Consider the following 24,249-nt stretch of genomic DNA (forward strand, 5'->3'; position numbering starts at 1 on the left):
TAATCAACTTTTATTTTGAACATAATACATTGTGAGTTACGTTTCTGTGATGAGTAGCTTGAATGACAAGTCGGTGGGAAAGTATTGTCACACTAGTACATAAATATGTTTATTTGTACAATTGTGAGTTACGTTTCTGTGATTAGTAGCTTGAATGACAAGTCGGTGGGAAAGTATTGTCACACTAGTACATAAATATGTTTATTTGTACAAAAGTCATTTTATTGAAAAAACATTTACAGAGTAAAGTCAAATGGTTTAAACATTGCTCTGAACTTCAATGCCATCCTGGCCTCTTCGTCTTTGGACAATGAACAGTTTTTCCAATCTGCTCTCTCTTCCATATCCAATACTTGTGAACTTGCAAGAACTTCTCTGTAAAACATACAAAATCATTAAGTCCAGGATACTAAACAACTTAAAGCTAAAATTATTTTCATAATAATAGTGATTGATTGATCGATTAGGAAGTGCAGAATTTTCTCTTTCAATCTGGAATGTCAGTACTTGAAACAGAAACATTTGTAAACTTAATGGGTTCCAGGTTTATAAAAATATATGGTGATTACAAATTATTCAAGTTCATTGTGTGTTTACATATTTTGTGTTTCTGTCTTGAATAATCACTTTCCAAGATGGAAACACTTCCAAGTGATTAGTGATTAGTTACAAGTGACTACACTTCCTTTCCTGTTTTTATACATCAGTCACTCTTCCTATCTAGTTCATTGAAATCTGCCTATTTCTTTTTAGTCAATAAGATTTATTTATTAATTATTATGTTTCAGTTTATAATTAAATAACTCAAAATTATTGTAAAGCTGAACATTTTATGATTTTATTGCTTGTTTTGAGATATGAAAACTTCACCTTTGCCTTAAATAATGAGAGTATTTAATTTAACCTTATATAACGTGATGAGAAGTAAAACATTCTTTATTATGAGAGGAATAAAATAATTAATACTAAATATTTACGTGTCTTAGTTTATTGCAATTCATAATGGGACATGTCTAACGTCATAATATCCTTTAATATAACTAATTGCATCAAAATTGAATTGTTTCTGATTAAGTTCAGCAATTCGTCGTTCATGGGTATATTGTCACATTTCCACAAAAATGACAAAGTAGTGGAAATATTTTATGAATGGGGCGACAAATTCAATAGAGTTCTAAAAATTTAGTTGCAAATTATGACGAGTGCCTAAACATACATGTTAACTATGTGGTAAAAATACAAGTTGTATGTATAATTTAATAGAATAACTTGTCTTACTCCAATTTTATTTTGTGTTGTTAAAGATAATAAATACTGCCCTTATTTTAATGACCTGTTTGGTATTACATAATTTAATTATACATATGGACACTAAATTACTGATTTAATTCAGAATAAAAGGAATCTAACATTGATGAATATATAAAGTTGCTGCTATTTTTATATTCTAATTTAAATTTAGGGAGACTTTCAAACTTACGTAATTTCAATATCTAATTAATATGTATTTTGAACTTCAAGCTATTTGCACATCAATATTCCATGGATTTTATAAATAAACAATGGCAAACCAAAGGAAAAACAGTGGTAAACCTGTGTTCATTAGATTTAGCATTAATTCTAGCACAACTAGCACAACACGACCAAGCGGACACCTTGTTACTTTAGCATATATAAGGGAAATGGCTCAGGAAACTCGAGCCCCCCTCCCCAAATATTTGGAACAAAATATTTTAAGGTAGGAGTACTTTACATCACGTTTCACGCAAGTCTTCGCTGAGGCTCAATGTAAAATTTCAAATCTATATTTCATTATTGACAGATAGAACAACAGAAATTCATATGGAAAAAAAATTGTACATCATTCGGGAAACAAAAGAGAAATTGTGTCGGCCTATTCAGTGGCAACTTTCCATCGACGCTCAGTTAAATTCAAGGATTGGACATGCACGATCATAGAACTCATCCAGGTCCATGAAAAAATGAAATATCATGCAAATTTTGAGGTTACAAATGAAATCGCTCTTGAGATATCTTGCCTCATGATGCATTCACATTTTTTTTCATTAAATTGGGTTTTGTATTAGAGTTTAAATAATAATCTACACACCAAGTCATAATAAAATGAGTATGTGGTAAATATGTTAATATGTCACATGCTGAAATCTCTTATGAATGTCCTGAGTTTGTTTAGAAATGAGTTATTCGGCTATTTCCACATTACCATCATAGTTACTCATACGACCAATGTAAACATTTTTGCTAATGCTCAGCCAAATCTCACGGAGTGACATTCACCATCATTGAAACTCATAGAAAAGTGAAGATTAATGAAAAGTTTCAGTATTTCTCATAGAAAAGTGAAGTTTAATGCAAAATTTCAAGTCTATAGGTCAGTTCGTTTTCGAGATATCATCATGCGGACAGATAGACAAACAGAACGAAAATTTTCCAACCGCTCGAGTGAAAGGCTCAGCCAAAAATTGTACCCAGTACTTGGTTGCTTGCTTGAAAACCCAAACTTACATATACATAAGCTTGTTACCTTACCTCCTTGGATTGTGTCCATCTCACACATTTCATCAACCAAGTAGTAAAATCAATTTAATGTTTTGTTCAGAATTTCGTAATATTAAAATATTTAAATGAACAGATGCAACAATTTATAAATAATACCAGTAACTGGAAAAGAAGGAGCTCTTAAACCAGCTGCTTCATTTAGATGCTCCAATTCCATACATTTCAGTCATCACATAAAACTAAATATCTTAATATTTTTTAATTAGTGTATTAATCAAATGTTTCCTGATTAAGGCTTTTTGACATAATGCAAATTTTCCTAGGTAACCTGCAAAGTGATACTTCGTAGCATTTTTCAACAAATAATGCTTATGATATTGCATATAAAAAGCTAATTATAAGCATGCATTATATAAAATGGGAACATCATGAAAAGGTGCTATAACAAGTAATCTCTATTTTTTTTTTTGAAAATGACCCATATTTTAAAATACCGGAACCTTAAGTCTGAAACTAACCTGCCGAAATGCAATGGGAAGTGTTTCCTGACCCTATGGTAAAGTCTCTCTCCACTCGGCAGCTCCACGTAGAAGTAAGGGGTGTTGGGCTGGACGATCTGGTCAAGACGAGCATGAGGTGGTAACTCGTCCACACTGAACCCTTCCGCTTCCGCGTGGTCCTGTACATGAATCGTGAAAGAGTTTAATTAATAATGTATTTAAATATGTGGTTGATTTTATATAGTTAAATAATTTAGACTATGAACTTTAACACAAAACACTAAAAATTTAAGGATCACTTAAGATTTACAATAAGTCAAAGTCTTTATTGCACATTACATTTGAACATTATTACAATTTGTAATACAAACAGGTGCATTGTCATAATTTTATAAACAATGTTAAATTTAAAAGTAAAACAGTGAAATTTCCTAAAAGTAAGACAGAAGTATTCAACATACACATTTATTATGCTTGTGCATGTTCTGGGATGTTTATATAAATTTATTTATTTAAAATATAATTGTCTTGTCATTTAATATCTCATCTGTACTATAATAGGCTTTTTTCAATAATATTTTTTTAATTCATTTATGAAATTGAGCTTCTTCAAGATGTTTTAATGGTGTTGGCAAACTATTGTACACACGAATACCCATATATAAAGGACTTTTCTCTAATAAGGTAGTTTTATGAATTGGAAACAACAAAAGATCCTTATGTCTGGTGTTATAGGTATCCTGGTTTGTGTATGAACTATAAAGATTTGGATGTTTTGTGGACCAGATTTAAAATGTCCAATATGTATAAACATGGCAGTGTAAGTATTTTTGCTTTTTTTAAATATAGGACGGCAGCTTTCTCTGAAGTTTGCTCCCATCATTGCTCTTACCACTGCTTTTTGTGCTATGAAAACTTTTTCAAAATCAGGAGATGATCCCCATATTACTATACCATACTTAAGAATTGACTGAATATATGCAAAGTATACAATTTTACATGTGTTTATAGATGCGGATTCTACCAAAATCTTCATTGCAAATTGGAACGAACTCAATTTGTTTACAAGGTGGTTTACATGGCATTTCCAATTTAAGTTTTTGTCAGTTTTGATACCTAAAAATTTGTGAGTCCACTAGATTTAATCCAGAATTTTCTAAGAAGCTATTACCATTGTTACTAGGTCTGAAATTTATTATATTGGTTTTAGTTTGATTTAACAGAAGTCCAGTAGAATAAAACCAATTTTCTAACAACTGAAGAGTTCTTGTTATAGATTCCTCCATATTGAAAAAGTTTTTTTCTGTAATGAGAACATTTGTATCATCTGCAAATAAAATAAATTGTTTGTTTGGTATGTCGATTGGTAAATTATTAATATATATATAAGAAAAAGGGTAGGCCCTAAAACAGAGTCTTGAGGGACACCATAAAGAATATTTTCCCAATCTGATGTGACTCTATGCGAATTCTCATTGATAATGGTTCTTTGTTTCCTGTTATTTAGATATGATTGCAGATAATCCAAAGCTAGACCCCTAATTCCAATTTGATATAATTTTGAGAGGAGCAATTTATGATTTACGCAATCAAAGGCTTTTGATAAGTCACAAAATATACCTGCGGTATACTTTGACTGATCCAAGGAAGTTGAAACACTATTTACAAACGAAACCATAGCTAACTCTGTATGTTCTTTCTGAAACCATACTGCTCATCACATATTAATTTGTTTCTTTCTAAAAATTTTGTTAATCTAGAATGTACTGCCTTTTCAAAGACTTTTGAAATGTTGCTCAATAAAGAGATAGGTCGATAGTTTGAGATGTCCTTAGGGGAGTCTTTCTTTTTATATACAGGTATGATTTCAGACAACTTTAGTTTATCTGGGAAATGTCCTAAGAGGAATGACTGGTTTATTATCCTGGTCAATATTGGGCTTATTATTTTGGACGAAAGTTTCAGTAAAGATATGAGTATGCCATCCCAGCCACATGCCTTACTATTGTTTAAACCAAGAATTATCTTTTCTACCTCAGTAACTGATACAAAATGAAGAAAATCTAATTCCGGTAGTTTGTTTACTGATCTAGCATTAATGTTATGTGTTTGTACTGTTTTTGGTATATGTAGCGTATCAAAAACGTTAGCAAAATGGGCATTAAACTGTTCAGCAAGTGCATGGGGGTTTCTTATCTCATCGCCATTAATGCTTAAAATGATTTTGTCATCCCTGCTACATTGTACTCCTAGCTCTTTTTTCACAATGGCCCAAGTGGCTTTTGACTTATTTTTTGCATTGATTATAAACTTTTCATTTGCTATAATTTTTGCTTTGTTTAATACTTTTTTAAAACACTTTTTGTAGTTCTTAACATAGTTTTGGAATTTTGGATCTTTGTTTGTTTTGGCTATGACATGTAACTCTCTTTTTCTCTTAGCAGACGTTTTTATACCTTCCGTAATCCATTTTATTTTTTTCATATTATTTACTTTAACAGTCTTTAAAGGAAAAGCCTCATTCATACAAGATATAAATTTATGGAGAAAACACTTATAATTTGCTTCTACACAATCCAGGAAATGGAATTCATTCATTTCGCGGTCTAAGTTTATTAAGAAACAAAATGAATTGTCTCCATTATATATTCTGATATTTTTTGTTGGTTTTTTTATAATTTTGAGAATTGTTTGAGTATGGTAAGGAAACGATAAGTACATTATGGTCTGAGAGGCCAGGATCTGTGTTGAGAACACTCCTTGAGATGATGTAACGGACGAGACGGGACTTGGGAATTAGATAATCAGAAAACTGTTGGCCGCAAAAATCTGATTTTAATTTAACCTTTCACATTAATAATTATTACAATACTATTCACATTCCCTAAACTGTAATTTTAAAATATATTAATCACTCATCAGCGAAACAGTAGGTTACGAATTTAAGATTTTAGAGGGAAGGGCAAACACGGAGCGACGCGTTACGTGCGAGTACCGGCGATCAACTCACCCCACGCACGTACTTTTTCGCTACAAATTTTTGTTAAAATGGCGGACTAGACTCCGTACGGTGCTGCTCCCAAACGATTTACTTGGGCGTAACAGAGTCTAGAAACGACACAACTTGGCCAGACACAGGCTGGAGTCAGCAGAATCAGCAAATTCCTCAGCCAGCTGCAGCTAAAGCTGCCACGGGTATCGGGCTACTTCCGCTTAACAACTCAGTTGAGATCAACTAGAATATTCCGAGCAACTATTACTTGGACTGATATCTTACTAAATAAATATATAATAATCACTGTTCCTTATTTCCTTTTAATAATTTAGGTGACGGTAGATATTTTGTAAGTAATAGCACTTACATTTGACTGTTAGGAACAATGCAGAATCGTTGGTTGGTAATACTACAATATAAATACTGTAGTACTTCACTGGTCAATAATAATATTGACCTCACAGTGTCAAATGGTCAGGGGCTTACTTAATGGGCCGTCACACACCCCTCACCCTTAGACCATGCTGTCCTCAGCATGAGGTAACATAAAACAGTAAGTCCAATGTTCTACAGGTGTCCCTTTTTTTTTGATTCAGGAATTTGTTTCAGCTAATCTCAACTGGTATTTAGGTATTGAAATAGAAAAAAAAGAAAAAAATGTTGGATGTCCTTATCTGGACTCTCTTTCGAAGTTAAATTCGTACTAATATATCTCGCTAAAAATCGATGGAAACTTGCAAACATACGTCGCTCGGGTGTGCCTCTCCCTTCACAGAAAGTCAATAAAACAAAAGCTTCATTAATTCAAAAATAAACTTCAAAATTCAAGGTCGACTAACATACTCAGCAATAACAAATTTCGTTTCAGAATATGAAATAAAATTTAACATAATAATTAAAGTAACATGGTTGTTGAATAGTGACATCTATAATTAATACGCTCACAACAAGAAAGACACTCTAACACTAGGCAACCAAACATGCTTTAAACAACAACCCTTAGTGACACAACAACTATTTGTGGGATTATGGAGAAGGAGGAGATCGTTAATTTTAGTTTCCTACTCCTTTTTTTGGTCGAGCACACCACAGTGGATTGCTAAGATCCAATTATTACAAAAAAAAGGTATTTAAGTGTGTCGATTAGGAAATTTTAACCGCTACTTGCCCAGTATAGGTGAGGCCGCATGGGCTTTCACTCGGGGCCGCCGTAGGTCAGTCACCCCTTTAAAATTGGAACAGTTGTTAAGTCACAAGGTCTTACTACTAAAACGAGAATACACATTTTAAGTTAAAAAAAGTACCAATATACAAATTGACATATATACTGCCATTAATAGCCAAAAACGAGGCAACTAGAATCCTTATAACAGAACCTAAAGTCGTTGGCATTGCCATACACCTAGCAGTGCCAAACAGTGTTCACTTGATATTTTCTTAATCTAGCATTTTGAAAACTAAATTTAGAGGCATGCATACGATTAACATAGCAACACAATAAAACAGCAAGTACTATTTAGCTCACTTGAACAGCAAAAATTCACGAATTACAACCTATAGTTTCCTTAAACAATCATCTATATACTATTGGAGTTTGAGTATTATTCGTGAGCTAGTTTAAAATAATATTAAAAGTGCTTGCGTAACATCTTGGTAGGGCTGGCAACGGTACAGCAGTTGTCTTGCTGATGGGGCCCGGGAGATCCCACAGCAAGGCATTTACCACAGTCTTAATTGCTGTGTGCTCATCATGTATTAATAATTTAATAATTTATTTATTTTCTTTAGGCATCCACAGTCCAGTATTGGGAAGCGATGGGAATGGGTATAAGGGGAAGGGGGTGCCGGCTTTACCTTTCTGTGGACACCAGATATCACTCATTGGATATTGATCATAATATTAATTTATGAAAAATTCTCCCTTACCAGCCTCCAACGAAACCCTACGACTACTCGTTACACATTAATAATACAACGTTAAATTTTTACAATGTTACAAATTTATACTATGACGAAACATGGCAAAATCTTGTTACTTACTAACTAAACCCCTGTAAATGGTCCCAATATTAGAAAAATTCGATTTTCCTGTTCAAGGCCTATGATAAGTGCACCATGGGTCGACCCTTGTAAGTTCACACGGAGACACGTCAATCTCGAAACACTGTCGAAAGTTCCTCATTCAGGTTGAGCTCAACACAATATTAGAATTCACTTACGTTCGTAGGATCCTCATACGTCTGACACATACGTAACGGCTAGTACACACCAAGCTTGGATTTCGGTTATGCGATAATACCAGATCCTCCTGGCACACACTCTCGTTCTGGGTGGTTACTCTCTCTAACGGTCTGCTCATCTGGGACAATCGACTTCCCAAGGTCTCTGAGTTCCGCATCGGTCCGGGTAGCTTCGGGGTGTCGTCGGTTACCTCTCAGGCTGGCACGGAGCAGATTGGCAACTCGTACTCGATATCTCAAACAGATAAAAACAACAATTAATAACACAGTAATCGTAGATCCACTCAATATGACCTGCTTAACTATACGATGCTTAAAACGATTGACTCTGAGGTGCTGGAAAGTACTCTCTAAAGAATACTCCTTTACGCTTAGAGTGCCAAGTTGGTCATCCAATGCTTGGAGGACCTTCAAAGTATCATTCACGTCCTGATTCAACAGTTCGGTTTCTTCTTTACTATATATCCCATCTATTTCAGGAAAAGTTATCTTTCCAAAATCGCTCGAGTGCCAGGAGCTGCCGAAGAATCGGGCAGGCATCCTGTACCCGTCTGCAATCAGGTCACATCGATCCCGATTCGGAATTTCACCCACCCCTTTCAGAATGGTTGTACTAACGTTTAGACCAGCATCCCGTCTAAAGCAATTCAATACTACTTTGGCTTCACCCGAGGTAGTATAGATCCATCGGGTTGGAGTTCTAATTAGGACTGGGGATTTCAGGCCGGATATCAACTTTCTAGTGCACAACGTAATTTTCTCTTTCAGCAAAAGTTCAATTGGACAATTTGGTCGTTGGTGTACATTAAATAATACTTCCGACAGAGGACACACTGTTAAAGGGCCGAAACTACACTCACTTCGGTAATGGTCAGATGAATAAACGGTATAGGTTTGTCTGTCCTTGCTAACTATTAATTTTTGGTCGTCTACTTCCCACTTCACCCATCTTTTCAGAGAAGGGTCAAAAACAGGATAAGTTATTACATTGAAAACTTCATACACTTGGTTATCATTTTTCAATGGGAGCTTAATGAGTACTCTAAGCTGTGTTTCCGTAGCATACGATTTGATTATTGCAAATTTATAGAAGCTATGGAGGTTTTCTAACTTAACGTCTAAGAATAATTTTGCAGGTGGTGGTATAACCTGTTTTACAGATTTCAGGACCTCTAGGAACTGATGAGGGGGTAATAGGTTGCTAGTCATCCTATTTGCAGCCAAGTCCTCTACAGCTTGGTGAAGTTGATTCATTCTTTGTACAGCAAGGTTAATGGCATCTTTAATTTCTGACAAGGCACAACTTAATTTTAAGTATTGGAAAAGAGTATTAAACAAACTTGAGAAAACGGATTCTGTTCTGGAGTTTTGAGCCATGTTGTCATGCATCACTTGGTGATACGCTTTCAAGATGTAAATCATTTTATTTATTACCCTCGAATGGTTTAAAATTTCTGAGTGCATGTTATCTAAGACAGTTAATTGATCTGTCGTGTCGTGATACATTTCGTCATTACTTATATTGGCCTCATCTATCTTACTATTCATAACTTCCAAATCGCTATCGATTACAGTTCCAAACAAGAATTTTAGTACATGACCACCGGCATCAAACAGACCGCGCTTCTTTTGGGTACGCGGCAGCAGAGTGACCAAGTCACTCGTTTTGCCAACGTAGTCGGTCACCATCTTTTGTAGTCCATAATATTCGTATCTGAAACTGGTTTCAAGGTCATGCACTATGGTATGTAAGCTGTTGTTTTGCGAGAGAAGATTTTGGAAAAACTCATCATACTGACCTCTTACCTTTACCAAGATTATACTTAGATTTCTGTTTTCCTCTTCCACTCCTGTCAGGTTGTACTGGAGCACCACAGTCCAGTAGCTGTCTGTAAGTAAAACGTCCCCTTCTTTCTCGAATATGACACCCTGGTGGAAGCAGAGGACACCTTCCAGGATCAATAAAACGCCTAAAAGGCCTACAACAGAACATCTATGATTTCATGTGACACTATCAAATTCGATATCCACCATTTCCCAGGCTATGTAGCGAGCACTATTCCCCAACTATTCCAAAGCTCTTCAAAAGTCTAACAAAGTCACCCCATCTCGCGGGTTCTTTCTTACTCCGTTTTGGGCGTCCGATACTTGCAGGCCCGGCTACTGCTACCGGGGCTTGGGTTTCATCGTCACCCTTTACACCTCCGTTTAAGTTCTGCAGACCACTATCATCTACCTCTTCGTCACTGGAACTATTCTCGTCTTGCTTTTCTTTCTGCGCGGTCGAAGGACGCGGACGTTCCTTATAAGGTTTGATACGGTTCACGTGCACGACGACCTCTCGCTTTCGTATTCGAAGAACAACATTTAGAGGTGATACCACTCTAACTATGGGATATGGTCCTTTCCATAGTTTTGATAATTTCTTTACACGATGACGTCCTATACTGGGTACATGCAATAATACAAACTGCCCTTCACGGAATTCGGTTGATTTAGCTTTCTTATTATACTGACTTTCATTACGGCCTCGGGCTCTGGCTTTAAGCACTGCAGTTTCCTTGTAAGCTTCCTGTAGTTTCTCCCGGAGTGCTTCGATATGATTGTCATATATATCTGTCTCATCCGTAATCTTCAGATCCGCTTCCATAGGAACCTCCATTTTCCGACCAAAGATTAACTCATACGGAGAATACCCAGTACTCTCATGAGATTGGGAGTTATAGGCCATGGTGACATAAGGCAAGTATTCATCCCAATTGGTCTGGTTCCGGTTAACAAAATGACTCAACATTCTCATCACAGTGGAATGGACCCGCTCCAGTCTGCCATTACTCTGAGGATGAAAACCAGTAGTTTGGATTTTTCGAACGTGCAGAAATTTGCATAAGTCTTTAATTAAGCCGGATGTAAAGTTAGCTCCTTGATCGGTAACTAAGGCCTTTGGCACGCCAAACTTGGTTATCACCCTCTGCACTAGTGCTCGAGCAACACTTTCGGTGGTCTGATCTGGCAGTGGAACAAACTCACAGTATCTGGAAAAGTGATCCATAACACTGAGAATATAAACGTTGCGGGATTCGCTAATGGGCAGAGGACCAACTATATCTGCCGCTATCACTTCGAAGGGCTCCTGGGGTTCGTTGAAGACGTCACCCAGGGGCGCTTTCGCTTTACCGTAATTCGTTCGTTGGTTACAGCTACGACATGTCCTGACGTAATTCATAACGTCTCTTTCCATACCTCTCCACCAGAACTTCTGTTTCACCCGGTCTAGTGTTTTTGCCACTGCGGCGTGTCCAGCTGTGGGCAAATCATGATTGATCCTAATTATCTCCTGGACTAAGGAAGTTGGTACTACAATTTTCTTTTCACCCGAGCTCAAACGGTACAGGACCTTCTCCGGGCTCATCCGGAAGTTCTTGGCTTGTCTCAAACCCTGAACTACGGGATCTTCGCGTTGACGTGTTCTAATTAACTCAAGGTCAACGACAGGGAGCACTTCCTGTTTAACCGCTCGCACTGCGCGACTTAGCCCATCCGCGTTAGTGTGTTTTTTTCCGGCTTTATGTTCTACCGTGAAATCAAACTCAGCTAGTCGCAACGACCATCTCATCAGCCTACTGCTAGGGTCCTTCAGCGACATCATCCACTTTAGAGCGGAGTGATCGGTGATTACTTTGAAAGGACGCCCCAACAAGTAGCATCTGAAATATTTTGTACTCCAGACTAGACTAAGTAATTCGCGCTCGGTTGTCGAGTAGTTCTTCTCGGCTGGGAATAATGTTCTAGAACAGTACGCTACGGGGTGTTCCCGGCCATCCATCTCCTGTGAGAGGACTGCTCCTAAGGCAACAGTACTCGCGTCTGTCGCTAATATGAACGGCTTGGTAAAGTCAGGGTATATCAACACAGGAGCAGATATTAGTTTTGTCTTTAAGAGCTCAAAAGCCTCCTGACATTCTGGTGTCCACACAAATTCGCTATCCTGTTTGGTCAACTCGAATAGTGGACGTCCAATGGTGGCAAAACCGTCAATAAAACGCCGATAATAGCCAGCCAAGCCTAGGAAAGAGCGCACGTCCTTCACCGTAGTGGGCACAGGGAAGTCCCTTACAGCCGATACCTTTCCAGGATCTGGTTCAACACCTTTCTTAGTGATTACATGACCAAGATAGCTGACTTCATTAACCACAAAATTACATTTACTAAGTTGTACTGTCAGGTTCACATTTTGTAATTTCGATAGCACTTCACGAAGGGCTTCCAGGTGTGAAGGCAAGTCCCTGGAAAACAAAATTATGTCATCCAAGTAGACAAGGCATTTCTCACCTTTCAAGCCCATTAACACTGAGTCCATTAGTCTTTGGAAAGTAGCCGGAGCCGTGTTTAGTCCAAATGGCATACGCTGATACTCATAATGTCCGCCGGGGACATTGAATGCTGTTTTTGGTCGGCTATCTTCGTCAACTCGAATCTGGTGATACCCAGACCGGAGATCTAACGTCGTGAACATCTGGCACCCGCCAAGTGAGTCAAGTGTTTCTGTGATGTTCGGGAGGGGGTACACGTCAGGGGTGGTCACCGCATTAAGTCCTCTGTAGTCGACACAAAACCTTAATTTAGGGGTACCGTCGGGAGATTTCTTAGGCACAAGTACTACAGGCGATGCCCACTCGCTCTGACTAGGAACAATGATACCTTTGTTTAGTTGATCTTTAACTAATTCGTCAAGTGTGGCCTTCTGATGGTATGGTACGCGATACGCTTTTTTGTAAATAGGGGCTGCATTCCCGGTTCGTATGACATGTGTCACTGCCGAAGTACAACCCAGAGGTTGGTCTTCACTGTGAGCAAGAACATTTTTGAATCCCATGAGAGTGGACTTCACAAGGTCTCGCTCGTGACTTGGCAGATGCCTAAGCTTCTCGTCCAAGCACGCCTCTAAGTCGGACTCGTCAGAACGACTCACCATGCCTACTCTTGCCTGTGGCCTTTTGTAGCTATGAAGTGCTATGTCGCGCACAACAGTGGCCAATTTCACTTTACCCTGTTGGTTCAGATGCAACCCGTGCTTTGTGTACATGTTATGGCTCAATTTTCCTTTGAGGTCTAGAAATTCAATCCTACCCTGTTGAATTTTATCTCTATTTTTAGCTAAATTTTGAATGATGGATTTAAGAATTCCGTTGGCATCTCCAAGTTCGGATTTGAGGTCTTGATCATAGCGGTCAAATATCGACAGAACAGTTACTCTCGCTTTCCACTTCATCGGAAAATTTTCAAATGCTTGTTTTCAGGGTTAACGGGTAAGGCGCACACTTGTCAACATCGTTTGTTCCCCCTATCAAGATCACCGTGTCGTTCTCGGTCAATGTATCAATAGTACTACCAAATTTCGAGGTTACTTGTTTTAGTTTTCCATTGGGCATGAAAAAGACTTCTACATCAAAATTTCTAGGTAGTCTTTCGGATAGTATTTCCTGGAGTCCACGACCATGACTGTCTGCTAAAACTAGTAGTTTTTGTCGCACAGGATTTCCTCCCTCCACTGGGTTGAAATCTCTGTCGAGCGTTCCTAACTTCAAGTTCTTGGGTAGAGTTAACTCCTCAGCACTTGCGTTTACGGTCTTGACCCAACAGCGGTTTCCTTTTACCTTTGTCAGGGTTCGAGCAAGATAAACACCGTGCATGATAAAGTCAGGGGGTTCAATCACAACGTCCTTTCCTTCTAAGTCGTCGGAACCGGTGGCACATCGGTTAGTCTTCACTTGGATAATCTTTTCACACCGGGGCGGAATTTTCACATCGCTACAGCAGTACACATAACGTTGCTGTTTTGGAGGTGCACAGCTAGCTGAGGGACGGTTAGGATCCGGCACGGCCTCCCCTTTCTTTATCCGATTTAACCAAATGTCTCCACCATACAACCGAAGTAGACCATGTTCAACATTTATTTCTCCGTTTCCTTTGCCCAAAATATCGCAACCAAGTACGGCTAGGTATCCCTTAGGGAGGTTCCCAACCACAAAATTTCCTACCACTTCAACGCCCGGTTTCATTTTTAAAGTCAACTCTTGTCGCCCGTAAGTTTTCAATGTCCTACCAGAAATACCTTTCAAAATTACGTCTGGTTTGGTGAGCTCAGCGGATGAGGCTCCTCTTTTTACGAGGGAAACCTGCGCTCCAGTGTCAATTAGGACCTTTCCCTCTGCATCTTCTATCTTACCGATGGCTACAAGTTCATCTACCACATCTCGAATCTCGGGGACGGTCCTGACCTGCTTCTCAGTAGTGCAGTTCTTACGAGTCGTACACATATTTAGGTTCACCTTAGTAGGTAGCTGCGAAACAGCTTCCTTTAATTCCGGGGCTTCGTGTCGGTGGATCCACTTACCCCGCTCCCGTTTCCCGAATGAGGTCTTTTAGAGTCTAGTCGAACTCTACAATCTTTCTGTATGTGGCCTGCCTTGTTGCAACGCCAGCACGTTATTCGACTAGAGCGGTCCTCTCTTTTATTCCTGCAGTCCCGAGAGATGTGGCCTTTCATATGACAATTAAAACATGTAATATCTGAGGTATTGGCTGCCTGGAACACCTTGCGTTCAGGCGTGGGACGGGCATTGCCCCGAGTCGGCCCGCGAGGAGGAGGAGGATATGCTAAGTCTGGCTCGAGTACACCCACGTTAGATGTTACCGCACGCGTGGTGACGGACCTCAAGCGTCCCGCTTCTGCCTTTCTACCCATCACTCTCAGTTGTTCAAGAGAGGTAACATCAAAAAGAGCAAGCCGGTCTTGCAGCTGGGGATGTAAGTTATGCAATATTTGCCTAAGCTTTACTTCTTCCACTACGGGTGTTGACAGGCGACTGTACAACCCCTCCATCGCAGCGATAAATAAGTCAATGGGTTCCGTTTCGGCTTGAACTCGATTGAATATCTCTTGCTGTAGGTATATGTCATGGTCAGGATGTTGGAAGACCAGTTCCATATCCCTACACAGCTGTTCCCAGTTCTTGAGACGGCCTATCGTGGATCGATACCACGTTAGGGCAGGTCCCGTGAACAAATCCACTGCCGAATCAAACAGTTCGGTTGTGGTGACCCCTCGAGCTCTGCGCAGTTCTTCTGCTCTCTGCAGAAACGCCCCTACGCTCTGTGATTGGCCGTCAAATTGTAAGCCCCATTTATACACAGGCACTCCTCTACTATGTGCGGATGACGTTAAGTTAAAATTTTGTTGCGGTGTGATCGCGATGGTTGAATCTATTTGTCGAGCAAGTGCACCGACAGTGATGTGGCTTGTTGCCTCTGGAGGCGAGTGCACATCCGCATTTTTGGGCCGCGGGGTCTGCTCGGCTGCTGAATTTTCAGCTTCGGCGTTTGCCGCGTCTTTCTTGGCTTCGGCCGCGTCACACAGTTCTTTGGTCTTATCCATTAACACCTCATGACGTTTTGCGATACTTTTGTCACCCAATGCGCCTATTGGTATACGTCCCGCCCTTAAATAGTTATGCCACATCCTGGCTTGAAGACGCTGACCTTCAGTGTCTGTATAGTCCCCCTCATATTCATTCGCGGAGGCAGCCAATGACTTATATTTATCTTCACAGGCCTCCAGTTCCTCATCTACATTTAAGGAAGCTAAGACAGCCTGATCAATAGGCGTACCTGCCTTAACACACTTCGTCAGCCGTTTTCTTAAATCCTCAGCCGTACCGGAAGTAGGCTGTCCTCGGATTTTCAATTCATATTGATTCTCTTCCTTTTTCAAGAGATACGCGTTCATAGTGTATGCCAATACTAAATTCCAAAGGGGAAATGAAAATTCCATACACTAACTCAACTCTTCAAATAATTTCAAAAATTGTCACGTTCAATTAATCAATTAATTTTTTTTTTAATTACTCGTCATTAAATCATACCCTCACGCAATATCTCTTCAAATGTCTAACTAATCATCACAGTTATACGCCTAAGTCCACGTAGCGTTTAATATTTTTAATTTAAAAGTCGATAAATTTAGTTCCTGATTTATGAATAAACTTTTTAGTCAATAACAAGTTTTAATATTGAATTAGTCACTAAGCTATTCCTCACACCGCCATAGGCACCCTACCGTAATCAGTAAAGTCCAAAAATTTCGACTAAGTCCTTAGCTCAAAATATCGAATTAAATCCCGAAATTATCATAGAATAGCTAGTTATCACTTATTGAATCGGTAACCGTTCAATTCTAATTTTGCTTTGATTCTACTACTTATGTTGTAAGTTCATACTATCAATCAATAATAATAATAAATAATCAATAATTAGTTAATTTTTATAGTATGTCAAATGCGCTGGCGTCTTTTGACCTGACATGGAAAATTAGCCACAATGCGACTCTATATTTTTCAGAGTCGATGTCTCAAGTTATTATTATTCTATTTATTTTAATTTGACATTAAATTCAATCAATCAATTATAATTAATTATCAGCCATTTTCAATGACGCCCAGACGGCTTCCAACGCACTTTAACACACTAGGTATGGTTATTCTAATATTAGTTTATACTAATACTAGGTTAGTTTAAAAGCTTCTATTGTATGTTAAACAGGTTAAGTTATAATTAGAATACTGTTAACTAAGAATAAGTAGCAGTTAACGTGGACTGTTAGGCTTCACTGCCTTTATGATAGCCTGAACTGATGCCTAGATCAATGCATCACTATTAAATTTAAATACGTCTTCCAAATATGCTTTAATTTAAATCGATAATATATTACCAGATTATTTTCAAATTTCAACTAATTGATTAATATCTGTGCCCTTCCTCTAAAAATATACAAAATAAATTTTGAATAGAAGAACTATTAATTAATCTGCTAGCTGATTATTATTGCTAGCTTAGGTTAAGCGTAATAGATTATTTTTACTTACTGGAATCGCTGATGATCCGCAGTCCCATCTCCACAGGGTTTCTCAGCTCCGTAGGACTCGCAGAAACGTGGAAACAATTCAATCACGGACTTTTGAACCGCACCTTCACACCTGACACCACTTGTAACGGACGAGACGGGACTTGGGAATTAGATAATCAGAAAACTGTTGGCCGCAAAAATCTGATTTTAATTTAACCTTTCACATTAATAATTATTACAATACTATTCACATTCCCTAAACTGTAATTTTAAAATATATTAATCACTCATCAGCGAAACAGTAGGTTACGAATTTAAGATTTTAGAGGGAAGGGCAAACACGGAGCGACGCGTTACGTGCGAGTACCGGCGATCAACTCACCCCACGCACGTACTTTTTCGCTACAAATTTTTGTTAAAATGGCGGACTAGACTCCGTACGGTGCTGCTCCCAAACGATTTACTTGGGCGTAACAGAGTCTAGAAACGACACAACTTGGCCAGACACAGGCTGGAGTCAGCAGAATCAGCAAATTCCTCAGCCAGCTGCAGCTAAAGCTGCCACGGGTATCGGGCTACTTCCGCTTAACAACTCAGTTGAGATCAACTAGAATATTCCGAGCAACTATTACTTGGACTGATATCTTACTAAATAAATATATAATAATCACTGTTCCTTATTTCCTTTTAATAATTTAGGTGACGGTAGATATTTTGTAAGTAATAGCACTTACATTTGACTGTTAGGAACAATGCAGAATCGTTGGTTGGTAATACTACAATATAAATACTGTAGTACTTCACTGGTCAATAATAATATTGACCTCACAGTGTCAAATGGTCAGGGGCTTACTTAATGGGCCGTCACAATGATGTCGGAGATATTAAACAAAATACCGACATCAAAATACCCGGTGCTAATAATGGGAGATATTAATATTGACATTATAAAAAGTGGACCTGACCAAAAACACCTGTCGGAAATTCTCTTAAGTCATAACATGACACGACTGTCTCTTCCTCCTACTAGAATCACGCCTACATCAAAGACCTCCATAGATTGTGTCTGTACAAACCTGGACCATGAATACTTAAATGTGACGATCATTAATACAGCAATATCAGACCACACTGCCCAACTATGTACAATTAGAAACATAATGAAACACAAAGATCAGTCCTTGACTTCAGAAAATAGAATACTCAGTTCGAGAAACATCATGAACATGGGGAGTCTGCTAGACCTACAAGACTGGAAAATAGTTCTCGAGTCAGTCTCTGTAGATGAATCATATGAAAATTTTTGCAAGATTCTGACAAATGCTTTGGACATAACCTGCCCTGTCACCAAGTCAAAAAGGAAAAGAACAAAGCAAAAAGTTTCTGCAGACAGAGAGACAGTTCAACTGAAGAACATTTTCCTTGAGGCATTTGACAAATACAACCTGACAGGACGAGAAGAGGACAAGAACGATGCAATGGCAAAAAAGAAAGCATATGATCTGAAACTAAGAACTGTTAAACGACTAGAAGTAGCAAAGAGTATTGCCCTATCAAATGACAAACCAAAAACACTTTGGAAAATCATTAATAATGAAAGGAAGATGGGAGAAAGAAAAATGCTACCAACAACTTTGCATATAGAAGGACGGGAAGTAAATGAACCAGCTGCCGTTGCGAACCATCTAAACGATCACTTTGTCATGATTGCAGATAACACTTTAAAACAAAATGGTCAGATCAACACTACTTTCCCAGTTCCCCAAAACCAACATCACAACATACCAAGCCTTTTCTTGCACCCAACTACAGAACAGGAAGTAATCAGTGTAATTAACACATTCAAAGCAAAACCGTCTGCAGGGGTGGATGGAATATCAGCAAAAATCGTAAAAGCTTGCAAAGAACAAATCCAGCTACCACTAACTGACATTGCTAATAAGTCTTTTGCCCAAGGAAAATTTCCAGAACTACTAAAAGTAGCAAAAGTCTACCCAAAATTTAAGAAAGGTGATGTAACTGATGCAAACAACTACAGGCCCATCTCCCTTATCAGCACATTTTCTAAGGTGATAGAGAAACTTGTCCTAGCCAGATTATTACAACATTTGTATCAACATAACCTGTTAAACAACAAACAGCATGGTTTTATGGCAGGAAAGTCAACATCTACAGCTATAGTTGACTTAGTCGAAACTATTATTGACCACTTAGAATCTGACAACATTCCTATGGCAATACTCCTTGACTACTCTAAAGCCTTCGACTGTCTGGACCATAATCAACTTCTGGGAAAGCTTAAGAACCTGGGTATTGAGGGGAAAGCAGCTGACTGGTTTGAGAGCTACCTTCTCAACAGAAAACAAATAGTAGAGATTAAACACATGGATAAAGGAACAATTCAGTCTGTGAAATCAAAAACCCAGACTACAACAAGAGGTGTGCCACAAGGTTCTGTACTGGGACCAGTCTTGTTCATTTTATTCACGAATGACTTCTCTTCATGTGTACAAAGCCATTGTACACCACTTATGTATGCTGATGACACGGTGTTACTGCTAGGTAATAAAAATCCAAATATTATAGCAACCACTGCCACCACAGCTTTAAACACAGCAATTAACTATTGTAAACAGAACAGCTTAGTTTGTAAACCAATCAAAGACAAAACAATTAATTTTTGGAAACAAAAAACAAACAGTGACAAGACTGCCAGACCTGGAAACTACTGACAGCACCACCTACCTTGGCATCACACTCGATGAACATCTAAATTGGACACCTCATGTGGATAACCTCTGTAGGAAATTAAGCACAGGAATCTACGTAATAAGAAGAATTAAGACCATTAGTGATCTCAACACTGCCAAAATAGCCTACTACTCTCTTTTTGAGACGCATCTTCGATATGGGCTATTGGTCTGGGGAAACTCATCCAAGACAAATGTGCAACGTGTACTTATTCAACAAAAGAGAGCTATAAGGGCACTTTGTGATCTATCACCCAGAGAATCATGTAGGGAAAAGTTCAAGGAGCTCAAAATCCTAACTATAGTGAATTTGTACATACTTGAGACCATAACATATGCTAGAACAAAGACTCTGAATCCACTCAAGACTGGATCACAACTGCACACATACAACACCCGACATGCAACAAACTACTGCCTCCCTGTACACCGCGCCTGACCAAATATGAAGAGAAGCCAAGCTACATGGGATCCAAGCTTTGGAACCATCTTCCAGCAGCAGTGAAGGGGACAGATGACCAGCACCTGAGACAACGGCTTGGCAACTGGCTAAAAAAACATCCATTTTATTCTCTTGATGAGTTTTTTGTTCTTGATTCAAATCATGTTTAATCACTTGACAATGTACATTTTTATGAATTTATTCCACATGTTATATTTGACGCAAAACTGTTCTTGAAGAATATGTTAATAAAGAATATTGTCTATTGTCTATTGTCTACTGCCCCATTTTAAACTGGTTAATATGTTATCTATACAACTCATTGTTGTATCAGTTATTCGAGTTGGTTCTCTATTATTTATCTTATATCCAAATTGTTTTGCTAAATCCTGAAATGATTCTGAAAATTTATCATTTTGTAACAAATTAATATTAAAGTCTGAAGCAATAGCTACAAATTTTGTTTTTGAGTCCTTTTCAAGTATCTGCCTTAAAAGTTTTAATTTATGTATAAAGAGGTTAGTCATTGAGTAGCCTGGTGTTCTGTATATTGCCACAATTAAACAATTCAGAGATTTGATTTCTGTAAATGATCCTTCAAAGATGAACTCTTCATTTAGGATTGAGAGATCCGGTCTAGGAGTACCCTGTAAATGGTTACTCCTAGATATATTAGAGCATCTCATTTTAAATGCCCTTAAAAAAAAATTTAAACACAAATTTCACCATTGGTTGTTAACATCTCCATTTTATTCAGTTGAGGAATTTCTCACTACAAATAATCTATTTTTCTAATTGGTTGTAGATTTTTTATAAAATGTAGTTGTATTTGTATAATGATTGTTAAATTTTATATTGTAGAATTTTATACCTATTGTTGATTTTTATATTTATTGGGAACATTTGTAAAATTGTAAACACTTTGTTACAATTTTGTTGCCTTTTACAATTGTTAATGCCTTATTTTGACTAGTTTTAATGCAGCCTACTAAAAAAAAAACTAGAAAAACTGTCTCAAACCACTAAGCTTATATAATGTTGTTATAAATTCTACTGTTGAACCTCTGTTTCATTTTTATTTTATTCAGTTTCTAGAATATACTACATTGTTACACGTACTTTTGACTTGGCCATCTGGCGGCAAATAGACATTGTCAATACTTGTGGAAGTCTTAAGGCAATAAACAAGACACTTATCTACACTTGATCCCTGTTTTGTTACTTTTCTATTTGGAGGTATCTTAAGAAGAGTACAATAACCCCCAAGTGCTCAAATTTGTTAATTGTTTCAGATTCATTTTACAACAATTTCTTTACACATAAAGAGCCAGTAACTGGTGCAAATTCCAGAAAGCAAAACAAAATTATGAAAGTTATGATCATGATGGACATCTTCATACACTTGGCTAGAGTATGTCTGAAATAAATCCTTGTTTCAAAGACAGTCTCTTCAGACCTTCTGAAGAAATTTTTATACGGCGGCACACAGAATCCAAGTGAGTTGCCCAAGTGATCTGGTCTCACATTCCAGAAAGAACATAGCTAGGTGTGTATGAGGCTTTAGCTTGTTTTAATCAGGAAAACATGAACAGATGTAATGTCTTAGCAAAGTTATGTCTTGTTTTGGGAGTGAACTAATTTAGTGCTTCAAAAATATTGACAAAGAATTGAAAAAGATAAAAAAATGCAGGCAAAGTTTTATTTTAGTCAAAAGATGGTTGGGAAATGAGTATGGAGCAGGAAAGGCCTAGACAATTCAACATTTCCCAAATTTTTTATTTTTACTCATCATGTACCTTTCCCTCAGTAACGACTAGATACCTTTGCAATTTTCTTGAAATTTTGGGGAGCTTAAGGTGACTTTAATATATAAAGATACCTAAACTTACACAAATTAACAATCACAGTATAGAGCCATCAGATCCCCTTAAATCAAATTTGTAGTAAATTAACTTCACACACACTAGAAAACTTGAAGGTTGCTATCAGCAATATGGTCGATTCAATATTAACTGACATTTTGAGGAAAGTGTTGGACAGCTTTATTGAGAGACTTGAAGAATGTATGGCATTAAATTAACAGCATTTAAATAATGTCATCTTCAAATCGTACATGTTTTCATTTGTTTTTATTATCTTTTTCATTACTTGAGATCTACTATATATTGTAAGAAATAATAAACCCACAGAAATGTTTATAGTCTAATGTGAAGCTATATTAATTTATAAAATGGCTTAATATTTTTGCCCCTTCTTACACGTAGGTTGCTAAAGCCTTTGCTTATCATCCTATGGAGTTGGCTTTGAATCTTGGTTCAAGAAAGGTGTTTCATATGTTAACAAATAAGTACCATAACTTAGCTGAAGTAGTGTGATCATAAATTCCACAGTAGAATTTTAAATCATCCACACAGAAAATTATAAAAATATAAATAATACTCATCATAGGTAGTTACATTTTTAACCAAACTTTTATCTTTGAATTAATGTTTCTATTGATCAAAATCCTTATAATTCAACACCATCCTTTTATACTTACCTCAAACACCATTTTCAGTTTGGGACTGACACTTTTAGAGACTGGTATTACTTGAATTTGTAAGTGTGAAGTCTTATAGTTCCGCTCGAAGAACACAGGTACTTTACCATCTTTGGCGTAGCATTTCCTTAGAGCATCTTGGAATCTGGTTTTGTATTAAGGAACAAAAGAATCAAGTATATTTTGAGTTAACAAAAGCAATCATACATATAAAATCCAAGAAGTAATTAAAACAATTATTGTGATTTGGAAACTTTTTTAAAGATTTATGAGGAATAGTTATCTCATGACTAAAAAATAACAGAACAACATATAACTACAGAAGCAAAAATTACAATAACCCTTCTATCCTTGAGCATAATATAATTAGTGTTGTTTATATGCCTTTAAAATACTACCTAAAATTAAGAACACAACAGGTCCTTTTTAAATTCATGTCATTGTTTGTTGGTCCATCTGTCTGTGAAATATCTATGATAGAAAGAAAGACTTCAAACTTGGTACATAGGGTCTCGCATAAAAGGGAGCGGAGTCCTTTATGGTGGAGCCAGAGCCGAGTTAAGGAATAGCTTTCTCCTAGAACAAAGCTCTTGTAAAAGATTGGGAAAAGAGGATAAGATACTTTAATTGGAGTAGGGCCACAGGACTAAGACAAGCAAAAATGTTTATCTCTTCTTATGCTAAAGGGTGGGCATCTCTCCAGATCAAAGTAAGGAAGATACAAGAATGATAATAGGTATGCCGACAGGACATGGCCCCCTTAGAAAAAACCTTATGAAGGTGGGCCTTAGCCAGACTGATGAATGCAGACTCTGCGGAGAAGCGGAGGAGTCAGCGGAGCACATATGACTAAACTGTTATGCCTTATCTACAATTCAAAAAAGATTCCTAGGGGCATATCTCTTCAGCCCCAAGGACATCAGAGAACAGGAACCCTCAAATCTGATCGGCTTCTGTAAAAGTCTCAGATTCTGAGGACACAAATATAAGTAAGGGAGACGAAAAGATCCTTTCTAGGACTATCGTTTCTTTTCCTTGGAAAAAAATTATGTGACTCACACGAGCAATAAAATTTGGTACGAAAATAATCAATAAAAAATACAATCCCATGATAACAGATCCAGTTTGGTATTTTCTGGTACAATTAGATTATAATTGTGTTTAAACATTAGTTCTGGTAATTTTGAAATTAAACTATATTTGCCCTGTTTTGCAATATAGATACAATAAAATAACTATATTTTACATCATTCATGCACATTTAGCTTATGGTATCCAAGTAGAAGGAGCTCTATCAAATTTAACTGAAACAAAATATTGCACCTTCAAATAGTTGCGGTCAGAACAACGCTTAAACT

At 37.5% G+C, this 24,249-nt stretch overlaps 1 protein-coding gene across 1 annotated transcript in view; it reads right to left on the reverse strand.

The window, feature by feature from the left end:
• Nucleotides 1-185: 185 nt before the first annotated feature.
• Nucleotides 186-24,249, reverse strand: part of LOC124355453 (CWF19-like protein 1) — a 47,447-nt gene continuing 23,383 nt past the window's right edge. Inside the window, exons 9-11 of the mRNA XM_046806598.1 lie at nt 22,892-23,036; nt 3,039-3,199; nt 186-375 (exon numbers count right to left, since the gene is read on the reverse strand). Of these exons, the coding sequence (XP_046662554.1) occupies nt 237-375; nt 3,039-3,199; nt 22,892-23,036 (445 nt within the window). The 3' untranslated portion in view covers nt 186-236. The remainder of the gene's footprint in view (nt 376-3,038; nt 3,200-22,891; nt 23,037-24,249) is intronic.

This window comes from Homalodisca vitripennis, chromosome 2 (genome assembly GCF_021130785.1).
Source record: "Homalodisca vitripennis isolate AUS2020 chromosome 2, UT_GWSS_2.1, whole genome shotgun sequence".
NCBI classification, from domain to species: domain Eukaryota; kingdom Metazoa; phylum Arthropoda; class Insecta; order Hemiptera; family Cicadellidae; genus Homalodisca; species Homalodisca vitripennis.